This window comes from Podarcis erhardii (assembly GCF_964252035.2).
Source record: "Podarcis erhardii genome assembly, chromosome: 7".
In the NCBI taxonomy this organism is placed as follows: domain Eukaryota; kingdom Metazoa; phylum Chordata; class Lepidosauria; order Squamata; family Lacertidae; genus Podarcis; species Podarcis erhardii.
Window position 1 is genome coordinate 45410821 of NC_138511.1, and position 15924 is coordinate 45426744.

Below are 15924 nucleotides of genomic sequence, written 5' to 3' on the forward strand. Positions count from 1 at the left end.
TGCACCCCACCCTCCATCTCCCCAAACAGCCTCTCCTACTGGAGCACTGCTGGGGCTGCCTGGCCAAAACGTTGGTTCTGGCAGAGCGCTTCTGCAGCAGATGTCCAAGGAGCACAGCTAGGCTGGGAAGAACTCCCCACCCCACCACTGCCATTCTGGTGCAGCAAACAGAGCCCACCCGTGGGCCAAGGACAGAAGATGCTCAAGGAACATGCAGGGATCTTCAGGACACACAAAGGCTGCTGACCCAGCTGGAGGTCCCAAGAAAACTTCAGATGTGCCCATCCATCTGCTCCAGGAGGCCTAAAGGCAGCTGGCAAAGTGCCAGGAAGGAGCTGTGATTTCCTCCTCTCCCAGTGCAGCCCAGCAAGGCCAGTTCAAATCATTCTTCAGCCCTGAGGCTCACTGGGCAGCCTCAGGTAGGCCTCTCACCAAGGCTACTTTGCAGGGAGGAAGCCTCCACTCTCAGCTCCTCAGAAGAAGGGAGGCCACACATGCCACCAGTCCTCAGCGCCTGAGAGATGAGCCACATGAGTTTCCCGTCTTGTGCCTTCACGACTGTATCCACCCCCAGCCAGAGCATCACAGAGAAAGGCATTTGGATCTGAGATGCCTGTTGGTAGAATCAGGTGGTCATTGTAGGTGGTTTTGCAGAGGTCTCAGGGTATTGCTTTCTCATTAGCTGTGCGTTGCTTATCCTGAAATGGGTGCAGAGCCCTAGCAATGAGGCAGGATAGAAATTAAACCAATAAGACCCGCCCCCCACTCACAAGGGCTGCCCTTTCTCTCCTGCCCAGCACAGAAAGAAAGGGAGGGTGTTGTCTTTGGGTGCTTGCTCAATGGAAGGCTGATGGGGAGCAGACACCCACACCCATGGCAAGGAGAAGTGAGAGCGGCCATTCTCAGTGCCAGCTGTGAATCTGCTCTACCTGGAGTCACTTCCTCTCCTCAAAAAAGATATGGTAGAGTTGGAAAAGGCAAAACAATCAAAGGGATGGAGCAACAGCCCTATGGGGAAAAGTTACAACGTTTGGGACTTTTTGGTTTAGAGAAAAGGCAAGAAAGGGATGGTAGAAGAATATGGAGTTATGCATGGAATGGAGAAAGTGGACAGAGAAGTCCCTCTTTCATAGCACTTGAAATTGAGCACATCTAATGAAGTGGAATGAAGATTCAGGACAGAAAAAGACACTACTCCTTTGCACAGCACATCTTTAAACTATGGAACTCACTCCCACAAGAGGCAGTGATGGCCAACAACTCAGGTGGCTTTAAAAGAGAGTTACATAAATTCATGAGGGACAAGGCTATCAACAGCTCTTAGCCATAATGACTATGTTCTGCCTTCACCATCAGAGGCAGTAACTTCTGAATATCAGCTGCTGGAAACCACGAGAGAGGAGAGTGCTCTTTTGCTCAGCTTTCCCACAGGCATCTGGTCACCCACTGCGAGAACAGGATGCTGGACTAGATGGGCCACTGGCCTGATCCTGCAGAGCCTTTCCTATGTTCTTATGCAATTCATACAGGAAAACAACCACAGCAAGCAGCCCTTGCCTCAGAGCCACAGGGAGAAAGAAAGCCTGGTCTTCTGACACTCAGCGGCAGTGGCTGTGCTGTCGCTTTAAGAAGCCTCCCCTCGCAGCCAGTGCCAGGGAAAATTCCATCCTTTTTGGTACTGAGCGGAGCCTTTTCCATTTGCCGCCCAAAACTATGCCTTGCCTCATGAAAGGAGCATTGTGTCCGGCACACAAGGAGGAAGAGGAGCAGCTCAGGTGGGTGAGGAGAGGGCGGGAGGGCGACTCAGGCCCGCCAGGCAGGACCTCAAACACTCGCCCTCCAACCACACCACAAGGCCCCAAAAGGGCAGCCCCAATGTTAACACCCCCCCCCCGCGCACACAAAAGCCACTTCCAGCAACCATGAAGCCCTTGCCACCTTTTGCTCTGAGGCACCAGTGTGGCAAGGAGCTCTGACAATGCAAGGGAAGGTGCAGGTAAGCCTTCGCTCATTTTCTTGACCCAGAGCAGGGGGTCTCTCTCCACTCTCCTCCAGTTAAAGCCTGCTCACCAAGGCCCAGACATCTCAAAGCTAGTGGACCAGGCCTAAGCCCAGGGAGAAGAGACTGCCCCAGAAAAGTAGCGGGCTGTTGCTCTGACATTGCCCCCACCTCCATCTGCTATCTCCAGGCCTGGCACCTCTCAATACGAGGTCTGTATTCTGTGAGGCGGGGGCCATGGTGGGGGCAGGGGAGCAGTTTGGGCTGAAGGAGACGGAGAGAGCCTTTCCCTGCTGGGAGCCCCCTGAATAGAGGCCTTTATGTAGCAGCAGCAGCAGCGGCTGCCGCCACGGGCCACTCCAGCAACCACAAATGGCAGCAGACAGCCAAGGGCCTCGTGTTGCTGGGCGGGCTGCTCTGCTTTCCTGGCTGGTGAAGGGGTGGCCTCCATCAGACACACCAGCAGCAGCAGCCCTGTGCGCCTGACAGGCCTCCCAGCCGCTCACAATGAGGCCTTGTCTTCTGCCAAGGCCAGAGCATTTCCACCACCAGGTATGCCTTATTTCCCCCTGCCAGAGGGCGCAGAAAACCTGGTGATGCCCAAACAGGAGGACAGGCCAGCGGAGGGGGCTGTGGAGAGTCTCTGCCATGGGACATACCTTTCCCTTTGCTCTGCTTCAGTGCACTGGGGAGACTTATGGAGGCTGTGCCCAGCAACTCGTTCCGCAGGGTGTGGTAGCTCCAGAGTTTCACGTCAAGGTGGCTTTGTGAGGTGACATTCCTGCAGCGGGGTTGGGGGAGGAAGAGGGTGCAAAAGAAGACAGGTTGGTGAGGCGGTGGGATCAAGTTTGCCTTGCACCAAGCATGAGGGATGTTCAGTAAAAGTCAATTTGTGGACAAAACTAACCGTTAAAAGGTGAAAAGGGGGCTCTGCAGAAATAAATGAAAAGAATGTGAGTGCTCTTGACTGTCATTAGGCTTCCCAAACATAAGAAGAGCAAACTAGGTCATCCCAGGCCCCAGTGAGAGGCGAAGGCCTAGTCATTTCGGCAAACAGGCTTAAGATGACAAGCCAGGGGAAGCCAAGGGCCTTCCCTTGTTTTGAAACACAGCTGATAACATGCAGATGCGTCCCTTACAAGGGCTCCTGCTTCACCATGGAAAGAGCAGCTGCCGCGGCCACAGAGCCCATCCCACCACTTTTGCTCCTACACAGCCGCTAGCCTGGGCAAGCCCTTGGGGCTAGAGCAGACCCACCTGGGCAAAGCCAGTGCCTGCCCCAGCTCTGTTTCACACACGCACCCCAATTCCCTAGAGCCCCAAATTCTTACACCACAAGATTCTCGTTCCAGAGCAGCTCTGAGCTCCCGATCCGCTTTGCTGTCTTCTTGGTCTCGCTGGTGAGCCCATCCGCCGTCACCTCCACGAAGCAGGTGATCCGAGCCTGGCGCCCCTGTGCCTTGGGCTTTGCTGACACCACTGGAGGGAGGAAGTGGAGGAAGTTCAGTAGTTGCTCCTCGGCTGGAATGGTGGGTGACGCCTGCCCCAGGCTAGCCTGGTAGGGATTTTGGGGTAGCCAAATCTACTTGCGTGCCAGGGAGAGTGACAATGCCACCCAACTGTGCCCTTGTAACTCCTCCACTTTACACAGGAGGCTCCATTGCTGGTTCCACCCTTTATGCAAGCACAAGACTGCCAAAGGAACAAGCAGGGCAAAGGGCATATCTATGGCCTACATGGAAACCTCACTTGAAAATAGATGAAGAGCCCTGGATTCCCACAAAGAACCCTGGGAAGCAAATGCTGGCTCGTAGGGTGATAGAAGTCCCATCCCATCCAAACAAAGGCTAGAATACGGGCAGCTCAATGTAGTGCCCTCCAAATACTGCTGGACTCCAACTCCCATCATGCCTGACCACTGGCTATGGTGGCTGCCGGGGTTGACCGGAGCTGGAGCCAAACAACACCACTTTGGCTACTGCTGGTTCAAACAGCCACTCTCCTCCCCTCCCCACCTTGGGAGCTTGCACTGGACAAGGAGGTGAGAGTGCCCCCTTGGCATTACCGAGGGTCTCTTACTTGAGACCCAGAGCCTAGCCCTAGCTGGAGAGTGCCAAGGCTGACGAGTGCCGACTACAGAGCCAGGGGCTGACATTTCAGCCACGAGAGGAAGGCAGAGCAGCTGCAGAAACGCTCCTGTAACTGCCAGTGTTGGGAGCCCCCTGGTGGCACAGTGTGTGCAGCTGGCCAGACCCAAAAGCCGCAAGAGGCTGCCATCTGGCCCATCATACACTCCCCCCTACAGCTGCTTGAGGTGCAACCAAAGCATTCATGCGGGGGGGGGGGCACCAGCTAGCCAGAAAAACAAGTCTGGGTGGGGGGGAAGAAAGGGGAGAGTTGCCTCTCAGTCCTTATGAGCAATGACCCAATGGCACACTGCTGTCACAACAGGCCAGAGGACAAGAGAAAAGCTTGTGGGTCTCATTTTTAAGAATGGAGGGCAATGTGAAGAGTTAAACACTCACATATCAGTAGAGTTTGGAGATACCCTTGCCTGAAACCCTGGAGAGCTGCTGCCACTCAGTGTGGACAATATTAATCTATATGGACTCAGTATAAAGCAACTTCCAGCCTTCCTCCTTGTAGAATGAATTTAATCAGTTGTAGTTAGTTGAGTTCCTGCAGTGTGATGGGATGGCCTGCAGTGGTGGCTCTCAGGGTGCGGAAGGACCCGGTAAGTAACCCTACCACAGCCATGCCTCTCTGACCTGGATCCAAAGTTTGCAGGATCAGCAGGTAAAAGTCCATTGCTGTTATGACTAGGTGGTAGGGAAGCTGTTTCTCTTCCCACACCCACCCTTGAATGTAAATGAATGTGTGTGTGTGTACACACACATACAAACAAATACTGATGGGAGAACCCATTTGTTCCCCACCCTGAACTGACAGTAGATAGGAGTGGGGACTGCTAAAGTTCAGGCCATCTTGGCAAGCTGTAGGGAAAAGATCAGAAGGTCACACAGTCATCTTGTCGGCAAGGGTTTTCTCGCAGGCAAGGAAATTCTGGGTCATGCTAAAAAAAGAAGAAGTCATCCCTACGCTGGGGACAGCACAAGTGGGAATGACTGGGAATAACTGAAAGACCACAGCAAACAAGTCGAGGAATTATCATGGGACCACCCAAATGCTGGCTGCAGTGCTTTCATGTTAAATGGAGCTCTTCTTCACTGGCAGCTGCTTAAAATAAAAGCAGTGTAAAGGGGGTGGAATCTGTTACCCTTCAGATGACAACTCCCACCATCCCTGACTACTGATCACACTGGCTGGTGCTGAGGGAAATGAGAACCCAACAACCTCTGAAGGGCCACAAGTTACCCATCTCAATGTAAACTAGCCTCCTCTTCATTTTAGAGAATATTTAGCACCTCCTGGGATACATGAAATGTTCTCATCCAGACTGCTCTGCTCCCTACTGTTTTTTTTTTAAAGCTTTTGCTCAGCATAATTATTTGTGATTCCGAATAGCTCAGAACAGCACCCATAAAGCAATATAAATGTTTGTTCAGCACATAGGAAGAATCTCACTTGTTTTGTGGGTTCTATAAGCTTCCTAATATTCTGATCTGAACTTGGCTGATAACCAGTCAGTATCTGTAATGGACCTGAAATTGTTTTTTAATATGTGTGATTGTTTCTATATGTGTTTTTTAATGTGTTATGAAATTCCTTTAAGATGCTTCATGGAAAGAGATTTGTAAATTAACTGAACACAACCCCACGGCGCAGCTACGCTTACACAAAAAATCCTTGCAGCTGATGGGAATTTCATAGGCTAGCCAAGGAGAAAGGACATCCAGAGCCGACAGAGGGGCAGAACAGAAACAACCAATACCTCCTTATTATTGCCAAACTCCAGAGAGTTGCTCCTGGACAAGAGGACTCACCTTTCACAGTAAGTGGAGATTTCTCTCCAGGCAACCCCACAGAAGCCATTTCATCGCTGGATGCCTACGAAAGCGAGAGAGCAACAGGTGACACATTGTCTGAAAAGTTGGGGCGAGTCTCCTCCAAGTTCCGGTACTGGACACAGAGCTGGGAGCATCAGCACTAGGGAATGGGAGGAAACCTGGTTTATGGGCTCCACCTTCCATCAGCCACAGACATGGGCGTAGCCAGGATTTTTGTTAGGGGGGGCAGGCTTTTGTTAGGGGGGACAGAACCTCAGATTTGTATTGAATCATAGAATCATAGAGTTGGAAGAGACCACAAGGGCCATCGAGTCCAACCCCCTGCCAAGCAGGAAACACCATCAGAGCACTCCTGACATATGGTTGTCAAGCCTCTGCTTAAAGACCTCCAAAGAAGGAGACTCCACCACACTCCTTGGCAGCAAATTCCACTGTCGAACAGCTCTTACTGTCAGGAAGTTCTTCCTAATGTTTAAGGTGGAATCTTCTTTCTTGTAGTTTGGAACCATTACTCCGTGTCCGCTTCTCTGGAGCAGCAGAAAACAACCTTTCTCCCTCCTCTATGTGACATCCTTTTATATATTTGAACATGGCTATCATATCACCCCTTAACCTCCTCTTCTCCAGGCTAAACATGCCCAGCTCCCTTAGCCGTTCTTCATAAGGCATCGTTTCCATGCCTTTGACCATTTTGGTTGCCCTCCTCTGGACCCGTTCCAGTTTGTCAGTGTCCTTCTTGATTTGTATTGCTTGGGGGGGCAGTTGCCCCCCCACCCCTCCTTGGCTATGCCCATGGCCACAGCTAGCATGGCCTGATGGAGTGAGATGCTAGGAGTTTGGCTACTTCCTGCTGCTTCTTTAAGTTTGCCCCTTTGGCTCAGGACAGGAAATACCTTGCTCTCACCAACCATACAGATAACTGCACCCTCCAAACTTAGAACTTTTCCAGTTGTTGAGTTCTGAATTCTGGAACAGATAGAGCTCCTTGAAGAGAACCATCAGAAGCCCCAATCCAGCAACAGTTCCGGAAAAACCAGGCCCCAGGGGGTAGAGTGGGAAATTCCCCTCACTGAGTAAGACAGCAAAGACAGAAGGAAGAAGAGAGCTTCAGAGCACAGACACAAAGAGGAAGTGGGTACAGAACAGCTCAGTTAAGGACTGCTAGCATTTGTTTGCACACAGCAAGCTCTGATGAAGAGGAGCAGCAGCAGCCCTACGGGAGCTTTTCATTCAGCAAAGAGGAGGAACTTCTTCATGCTTGAGCTTCTGGATCATAAAAAGTTTTGTATTTTAAGTCTCTGAATGACAAGTGGGCAGGTAAGGTTAGAAGAAGAAGCAGGAACACCCCCTCCTGAATGAGTTTCCTCGCTCACTTTCTATCCCCCACAGAAGAGTGAGTTTGTTGATTTGCACTAGCTACAGATCTCCAAGAGCAGGAAGACAGAGTTGGTTCACAACAGAGTGTGAGTCTAGCAACCAAGCAAGCTGCTCAGGAGGAACCAAACCAAGTCAGCTAATCATTAACACATTCAATCATTGCATATTTATTACTCTCCTTCAAACCCAGCACTCTGTGAAGGTGATAGGTGACACACATACCAATTCACTTCATTCCCTCCATGGTCTCAGATGCATTGAGAATGAGCCAAAAATTGAGTTAAACAGAACATAAGGTAAATTATAGGTGGATGGTGTTAGATCAATCCCACATATGGGTACAGTTCTAGTATACCCAGAGAACATCAATGTTGGTAGTTCCTTTCAACAAAATGAGCAAGATGCAAACAAGAAGTCCAATAGTTCACACACAGCAATGCAAGAGGCAGTGGCAAAAATCACTCAACATGCCTCATGACGTCTCTACATCAGCCGTTATCTGCATGACAGAGAGAGCTGTCCTCTCTCCTTTGTGAAATACTCCCATACTTCTTTGTAGAACTCTCTGGAGCTACTTTAAAGAGTCCCTATGTTTCCCACAGCAGTCCTTGCCACAACCAGGAAGAATCTACACAATTCATTTGTGCGCACACACACACACACCTTTGTTTAAATAGTATCACTTAGGCTACAGTAAATCTTTACAAGTAGCTGCAGCAGTCAGCCAATTCAAGAAGCAAACTTGTCTCAATCCTTGCGCTTATGTATAGTGAGCACATAAAGAGCAGTTCCAACAGAAAAGCTGAATCCCAAACAATAAGCAACGCAATAAAAGAAGCAATACAAACTTCCCTATAATCTGAGCAAAGCAAATAAGTGGATGAACCTCCTTTGCATGTGTCCAAGGAACGTCATGGTGCCCCTAGTAGAGCCAAAGGCTATTCTGTGGGTACCTTAGAAAAGGAGGAAGGGCACCCAATGGTTTGATGCAGCCTCATCATACAGCAAGGCACTGTAGAGCAACACAACTGAAAAGCACACCCTATACAGACCGTCTGGACACTTCCACTGGCACAAAACGTAGCAATTTGTCCCACAGCTGAGTAGGTTAATGGCAGCCCAGCTCTCTGGGGAAAACTCTACAGTGACTGCCAAAAAATAAGTCCAGGTGTCCATAGTCATATGAAAGCAACTCTTACCCAGTGTTAGAAACTGAGATATGAAGCTAGGAGCTAAATGGCATCTTAAACCTAGGTTGTGGGTGCAACAACAGCACACTTTTAAAATAACAATGCAAAGCTGAAAATGAACAAACTGCAGCTAAAATATTATGTTCATTTTTCACATTGTTTATTGCTTCCCCTGCTCACCCCCCCCCAATATTCTTAAGAGAGTCTCTTCTCCAGTCTTCTGAGAGTAGCTGGAAGTGGGGAGGCAGAAAAAGGTCCTTCTTTCCTTCCACTCTGCAGTTTTAATCTGAAATCTTAGGTGCAGTACTGTGTGCCCAGAGCTCAGAAACTGTTCACACTAATGAAATTCCGTCACAAAATGCGCCTAAAACAATGGGAGTTTTGAACACTGCTCTCACTAACCTAGTATACTGCAGTTGTTTTGGACTACAACAGTACTGGCTAAGGATGATGAGAGTTGTGGTCCAAAACTGCTGAAGGGCAGGCAGCAGGCTAACGTAGTCTTCCTTAAAGGGCCTGAGGCCCTCTTCACCGTAGAGCAGTCCGCCTGATGGAAAGTAGATATCTTAAGGGCACCTTCTGAACAGACGAGCTCAGCTGCTGAGGTACTCAGAGAGACAACCCCTGCCCTCTTTAAAGCTTTCAAGGGACAAGACAGGCAGGCAGGCAGGCAGTGGGGCTGGAGACCCAGGGTGCCTGCGGTTTCCAAGCCTGTCGACATTATATACGCACACATACAGCAAAAATATTTGGGGTTTGCTCAGGCCTTCCGTTTCTAAAGGTTTTGGCTGACTACTTCATCCCTTCATTTGCCACCTTCGCCTTTCCTGTAGCTTCGCGGGGCGAGGGTTGTTGCTGTTATAACCTGAAAAGCGGGATGGAACTAACAACCCCTAAAAACAAACAAACGAACGAATGTTTGTTTGTTTTTAAAAAGAGAAACTCAGGAGTGTTTTGTTTTTTAAAGCTGCCCGCTGATTTTCAAAATGTTGGAGAGAAGGAAGCCAGGCAAGCAAGCAAGCAAGCAAGCGGGTGTGGGTATCCGTATGTGTCAATCACAGCAGTGGCCGGACCCCCCGCTTCCCACCCTCAAATCTACAGACTTACCGGCGACGGTTACCAGCTTCTTCCCACTTCCACCTCCTGTAGTCATGGGTCATGTGACAAGTGACACGTCACGTGACACATACTTCGGAAGTGGAAAGGGAGGCTACGGAGCCGAGACGGCTAGAGCGGAATGGCGGAGGAAGCGGTGGCTGCAGGGGATCCGACTTCCGGTTGTCGGGATGAGGCAGGAGTGGGAATCGCGTGTTCCCTTTCCAAGTTATGAGGTCTTGTCGGACTGGAAGTAGAAGTTTATTTCCCCGGGATTCTTTGGAGGCGGGTGGGCGGCATCAAAAGTATTAGATTAAAAGCCCGCCTTCAAACAATGCAATGCTCTGTCTATTCTTTTTTAAGTCTAGGATGAAAGGCCGGTTTTAGAGGGGAACTACAACTCCCAGCATGCCTTTCTTCCGCGAACTATCCTGTGTCAGGCCCACAGTTCCCAGCATGCTTCACAATGGAGAGCGGGGGGGGAAGACTACACTTCCCAGAGTGCCCTGGGAGTCACAGTCTAAAGTGGGGCAAAATGGCTCCCGTGGAGCACGTCGTGGCTGATGCTGGAGCTTTCCTGCGTGGAGCCCCGCTTCAGGTACAGTGGGAGAAGGCTGAGAACGGCTGCCTAGCTTGGCCAGTGGCCCACTGGGGAGCCCCGCGAGAAAGGACCACAGGCCCAGGTGTATGCTTTACTTTGCGGTAGATTTTTGTTGGACCTGGAGACTTTTATTAGGCCATCCCGAGTAGAGAGAGAAAGCTGCCTAGACAGAGACTCTCCTTACGGCGCATGGCAGGTTGGGGTTGTGGGCCTGGAGATTGTTCCCTATCCCTTGACAGCTTCAGGCGGTTGGGAAGGGACACACACACACCCGCCTACCAAACCAAGGTGGCTCCTCAGAATGTTGCATGGGACTCCTGGTGTCCCCTCCCTTGTTGCAGGTGGCCCTGTTATGCTTCTCGGTATGTGGGCATCCCAGAACCCCCAGATTAGCTTTTGCTCCTAGAATGTGAGTAGTAGGTCAGGAGAGGTGTGGCTATAGGTCTGCCTCTCTCTTCCCTAACCTAGTTGCACACACACACACACCCCGGCCCGGCCCCCTTCCAGCCCTCAGGTTCCCGACCCACTTGCAACAGCTCTCAGCTGTGTCTTCCCCACTGGCAGGACATTGGCAAGAACATCTACACAATCCGAGAGGTGGTGACTGAGATCCGAGACAAGGAGACCCGCAGGCGGTTGGCAGTGCTGCCCTATGAGCTCCACTTCAAGCAGCCTTTTCCTGAATATGTAAGGCTTGGTGAGTAGCCTCTATTTCGTGGTCTGTGCTTCCTGCCCCTCTCCCACCCCATCCCCTCTTCCATGACTTGCCTTTTTCTTTTTGTAAGTAACTTTGAGCTCTTGACTGGAGAGCAAAGGGTGGTATTCAATTCTAGTCCTACTCAGGGTAGACCCATCGAGATTAATGGACATGACTTACTTTCATTAATTTCAATTGATCTACTCTGCGTGACGCTTTGTTGACTATAACCCCAACTAACATGTGATACACACACACACACACACACACACACACACGGTCAGGAGTAGAAATCAAGTTGATCACCTACAATTGCTTCATTGTTACTTGCTCTTTGATGTGTTTTCCTGGTGCCCTCTGGAATTAGAGAAGCACTTTTTCCTCATGACCGGTTGTGATTTCCTAGTTTTGCCTCTGGGCTTGAACACTGAAATCCTCCTTTGTTTCTAGTGACGGAGTTTTCCAAGAAGACGGGTGACTACCCCAGTCTTTCAGCCACAGACATCCAAGTCCTGGCCTTGACCTACCAGCTGGAAGCAGAAAATGTTGGTGTGGCTCACTTGAAGAAAGAGCCAGAGCAGAAGGTGGATCATACTTCTATTCTTATTTCTCTTTTGAAGGGGCCTTTTCCAGCAAAATATTTATTTACTATGATGTTGGTTTTGCATCCTGCTTTTTAGGCAAATGTTTTCTTCCAAACAACTCACAGACAGAGAGGTCCTGCCCTTAGGCTTACACACTTTAAAAAACAAGACACACAAGAGAAGGGGAAATTAGGGAGGGGGGGGGTGTTGACCAGATAGATAATGCCAGGAACCAAGTGGTGGGATGGGCACAGGCATTACTGTCTAGTTGGGGCCCAGATAATATTTCCTTGCTTGGACAGAGATGCTGTGTAAATGACCCTGCAGCCCTTGTTCCTCTGGCTCATGTCAGCATTTGCTCCTACCTTTCATCTGTGCACTCCCAGGGCAATTGAAAAAGGTTCTTTCTGCCAGTGAGGAGGGAAGTCAACTCCCTCTGTGGCTGATTGAGGAGGCCCCTTGTTGCAATATTCTTCCTAGCCAGTAGGAGGGGGCAATCCAGTTCCACATGAATGCAGGACACTCTTGCCACCAGCTGCATGTGTTAGCAACTTATGTTTTGTCTTTGTCTGTTTCCTGCTCCTGCAAATGCCAAACAGGCTGATTATGCACTGCCTGAATCCTGTCCTATGCTCTGCTGTGTCTTAAATGCCATTCTTCTTGCCATTACTGCTCAAAAGCTGATCAGACTCTGGGATGGTAGGTTTTGTGAGGCTGCTGCTGCTGCTGCAAAAATCAACACTATGCCCTACCTGACCCACATCCCACTTTCTTTTCTCTCCCCACCCTGGATCCTTGCAGGTAAAACTCAGCTCAACAAAGCAGCACCCTGAGACACCTGTTCACGTTGCTGGCTTCCATCTACCTTCCAAGGTAATTGCCTCTGTGAGCAATCTGAAACTCTGCCCCAGTATTCATGGAAGGAGTATGAGCAGAGGGTAGCACACCTTGATGACTCACTGCCCCTCCCCTCCTCCTGGTTGCATGGGGTGTAATCTGGGAATGACCAGGTGTGCCAGTTGAGCCCTTGTGCTGGGAGTCCTTGATAGGCAGCATCTCCTCCTTGGCTTGTGTGAGGATCCAGTGACCATTCGGCCTCTACCAGAAGCCTAAAGGAAGAGGTAGCCACACACGGCTTTTCTCAGAGGGCCATGGAGGATGGGCAAATCGCTTAGTGGTGGAGCACCTGCTTTGCCTGCAAAAGGTCCCAGGTTCAATCCCAGCCAGCATCTCCAGGTAAACACCCCAGAGAGTCATTGCTGTCAGTCAGTGTAAGCAATCTGGAGCTTCTATATGACTGTTTCTTCTGGCAATTCATACATGTCAGCTTTTCTTCTGCCCAACTTTTCTTCTAGACCAAGTGCCCAGGAGGTGAGAAGAGTCCTTCCGTGGTGGGAAGCAGAAACTCTGCAGACTCCACAGGCCCTGAAACCTCTGAGTTTGGTTCCTTCCTGTTCTGGAGGAACCCTCTGCCCAGCATTGAGGAGGACCTACAGGACTTGCTGGTAAGAAGTCTGCCATTCTTTCCTTTCTTCCTGCCTCACTGGGACACAGGCACCACCTTAATCTCTGCAGCCTGGGAAGGTTCCGTGCTCAGCGGATCCGCTCCCAATTGGTCTGTTTTTTGCAGAAAGCGGATGCTGTTGTTATTGTGCCGGAGGACCCCAAAGGCAACAAGAGTAGTGGTGAGGAGGAGGAGCAGAGTGGAGAGGACAGCGATGACGAGGAAGGCTGGATCACGCCTAGCAACATCAAGCAGATCCAACAGGGCATGGGCCAGGCTGATGAGCCAGCTGGTGTGCAGGTTGGCTGTGTCACCACCGACTTTGCCATGCAGGCAAGTGTGGGCTGTGTGAGACCAGGTGGTCCCCAGGGCTTGAGGGGAGGGAGAAGGATGTATGCTTACCTTTTCGTCCTTGCTTCCATGCACCCAGTCTAGTCCTGTAAGCCTCCTGCTACATTCTTGTGCCTGCTACAGCTGCCTGGTCCAGGCTTCCTGGAGGCCCAGCAGAGGTTTTATGGTCTATGTTGGAAAAACATGATGAGAATAGGAGGGACAGAAAGGGTGGCTCATGAGCAGCAAGGGGTGACTTGGGTGGCAGCAGGAAGCTGAGAAGAGGGAATGGAAGTGGCCAGGTGAAGAGCAGAGGGATGAGAGAGAGGAGAAGCTCCAGGAGGTGGATTGAAGGCAAACAGGCAGTGGGACAAAAACAGGAAGGGGAGAGGGGAAGCAGCCCTTTGTGCTCCGAGTTGAGCAACCTGGCAGACCTGAAGGAGAGGAAACTGGGGACTCTCTTTCAACTGGAGAAGCTTGGTCAGCCCAGCAGCAAAAGAAGAGCAAGCATTTTGTGTTTTTTAAAAAGGAGAGCAAGCATTGCCTTATTTTAGCTCCAGCCCTTTCCAAGACCCCAGCCTATGGAGTATCCAAAGTCTGTTGAGAGGGACTTGCCCTGCACCAGCATCATGGTTGCTGATTGGGCTCCCTTCCCCTTCTCTGGTCTCTTTCCCACAGAACATTCTGCTGCAGATGGGCCTGCATGTGTTGGCAGTCAATGGCATGCTGATCCGGCACACCCGGAGCTACGTCCTGCGCTGCCACGGCTGCTTCAAGTATGTGATGAGTTGGTGGCTGGGCTGCAATCTCTGGCATATGGGCAACAGCTGGGCCTGTGTCTAGCCGTATTCAGGAGGTGCCCCCTGGGCTTGGGCAATGGGCTGCTGCCAAGGTTGTCAAGCTGCTGACCTGGCTTCTCTGCTTTCCTCCAGAACCACATCAGAAATGACCCGGCTCTTCTGCCCCCACTGCGGGAACAAGACACTTAAGAAGGTGGCAGTGAGCGTGGATGATGATGGCAGCATCCACATGCATTTTTCCCGGAATCCCAAGGTCTTGAACCCCCGTGGCCTCCGGGTGAGCAGCTCTGCTCTGGGCTTCAGTGTTCTTATGGGCTTCCCGCACTTGTTGTCCTCTCTGTTGGCTGCCTGTGCTCCCAGCTGAGCACCTGAGGCAAGAAGTAAGAGTCTGCAGCAGGCCATGATGATCGCTTCTGGGGCCAGAAGAAGAATCTTATCTGGGCTTATTTCCTCCCAATGGCAAAAGTTCTGTGGCCAGTGCTTTAAGGAACTTGTTCCACTAGCACAACGATTTATGGTTGTGTAGCAATATTTCCCCCTGCATGTGTCCTACGCCTTCCCAAATTTTCTCCAAAGAGTTGGGGGAGCCCCATAACAGATTATGGGGGGGGGAGAAGATGTGGGGGTGTCTGTTGTGCAGCTGTCACTCCTCATGATACAACCATGAGTGGATTGGATACTACTGTAAGTAAAAATGTAAAACCGTAACTTGGAAAAAATATAACAAGGATGAAAGTCAAGTGTGAGGTGTCTCTCCCTGTCAGGGATGTGGGGCAGGGTGCATTGGGCCTTTTGGCTTCACTGTGTGCCTCTTTCTTTCCACAGTACTCTCTCCCAGCTCCTCAGGGTGGGAAGCATGCAAACAATCCCCACCTGACAGAGGACCAGCACTTCCCCCAGCAACGGCTCTCTCGCAAGGCCAGGCAGAAGACAAACGTCTTTGACCCCGATTATATTGCAGGAGTTTCTCCATTTGCGGAAAATGACATCTACAGCCGGGCGGCCAATCTACAGATCCGGGATACGGCGCTGGGTGCAGGCAGGAGGCGTCTGAACCCCAACACAGCCTCCAAAAAATTTGTGAAAAAGAGATGAGGTGGGGAGAGATGCAACCACCCACCTGTCCCATTTGTCAATGAAGGGAGGACAAGACTTTTGTTTCCTACAGCTTGTGTGAAGACAGGACTTTGCCCCTTGGCGCTACTTCCTGACTGCTTCCAAGGCAACAGACATTAGTGTGAATAAACGGCAAGCAGCAGGAAGGTGGGACGCAGACTGACAAAGTGATCTGGAAAGTGAGAGTGGCCCTCGTGTGGCAGAATCCATGTGATGTGCTCAGGTCTTGGGTGCATTCTAATGCAAAAGACTCGGCAGCGGTGGCTGCATGTTTTGTTTTGTTTTTTAATAAACCAGGGTGTCTGCACATTTGGTGTCTGTGCACAGCTCCTTGTGGTTTAGCTTGTCCCTTTCCTGACAACTAGACCCCTTTTTCTCCCATAAGCTTTCCCTTGTAGTAGTCAAGAGAACAAGCCTTGGCCTTTTTCTACCAGGTCTTCAGCCATACAGTAAGCTGGTTGGGATGGCTAGACTGGAAGCACTGCTTTTTGACTGTCTTCTATCACATTGCTGGCTGCAAACTTTTGAGTTCCACAAAGCTCTTCTGACAAAGCTCTTCCTCAGAAGTGGCTGTTCAAAGCAAAAACAGAAAGGTTTACAGCCTAATAGCTGATTAACCCCAAAACACACATCCATGTGGGCTAATAAGAGTAGGAACCTGTA

The 15924-nt window shown here is 50.6% G+C and overlaps 3 protein-coding genes across 4 annotated transcripts in view; 2 read left to right on the forward strand and 1 right to left on the reverse strand.

Moving 5' to 3' along the window:
• Nucleotides 1-9771, reverse strand: part of WWP2 (WW domain containing E3 ubiquitin protein ligase 2) — a 38352-nt gene extending 28581 nt beyond the window's left edge. The window contains exons 1-4 of one of the 2 annotated variants that reach the window (XM_081871804.1): nucleotides 9642-9771; nucleotides 5944-6007; nucleotides 3331-3478; nucleotides 2659-2780 (exon numbers count right to left, since the gene is read on the reverse strand). In XM_081871804.1, the coding sequence (XP_081727930.1) occupies nucleotides 2659-2780; nucleotides 3331-3478; nucleotides 5944-5992 (319 nt within the window). In that variant the 5' untranslated portion in view covers nucleotides 5993-6007; nucleotides 9642-9771. Of the gene's footprint in view, nucleotides 1-2658; nucleotides 2781-3330; nucleotides 3479-5943; nucleotides 6008-6860; nucleotides 6894-9641 lie in introns of those variants that run through there. The other variant, XM_081871803.1, reaches the window with a different exon arrangement.
• NQO1 (NAD(P)H quinone dehydrogenase 1) overlaps nucleotides 1-15924 on the forward strand; it is a 191964-nt gene that overhangs the window by 167901 nt on the left and 8139 nt on the right. The gene's annotated exons all lie outside the window — the stretch shown is intronic.
• Nucleotides 10081-15568, forward strand: NOB1 (NIN1 (RPN12) binding protein 1 homolog). Its single transcript, XM_081871811.1, has 9 exons — nucleotides 10081-10227; nucleotides 10795-10927; nucleotides 11378-11511; nucleotides 12313-12384; nucleotides 12867-13016; nucleotides 13142-13348; nucleotides 14024-14121; nucleotides 14278-14422; nucleotides 14971-15568. The coding sequence occupies exons 1-9, from the start codon at nucleotides 10096-10098 to the stop codon at nucleotides 15238-15240; spliced, it is 1341 nt and encodes a 446-aa protein (XP_081727937.1). The 5' UTR covers nucleotides 10081-10095; the 3' UTR covers nucleotides 15241-15568.

Excerpts from the sequence above, each read along its gene's own strand:
- NOB1 (XM_081871811.1), top strand. The coding sequence starts at position 10,096 with ATGGAGAGCGGGGGGGGAAGACTACACTTCCCAGAGTGCCCTGGGAGT. Across the intron at positions 10,228-10,794 it reads TGCGTGGAGCCCCGCTTCAG|GACATTGGCAAGAACATCTA; the intron begins GTACAGTGGGAG and ends CCCCACTGGCAG. Across the intron at positions 14,423-14,970 it reads TGAACCCCCGTGGCCTCCGG|TACTCTCTCCCAGCTCCTCA; the intron begins GTGAGCAGCTCT and ends TTCTTTCCACAG.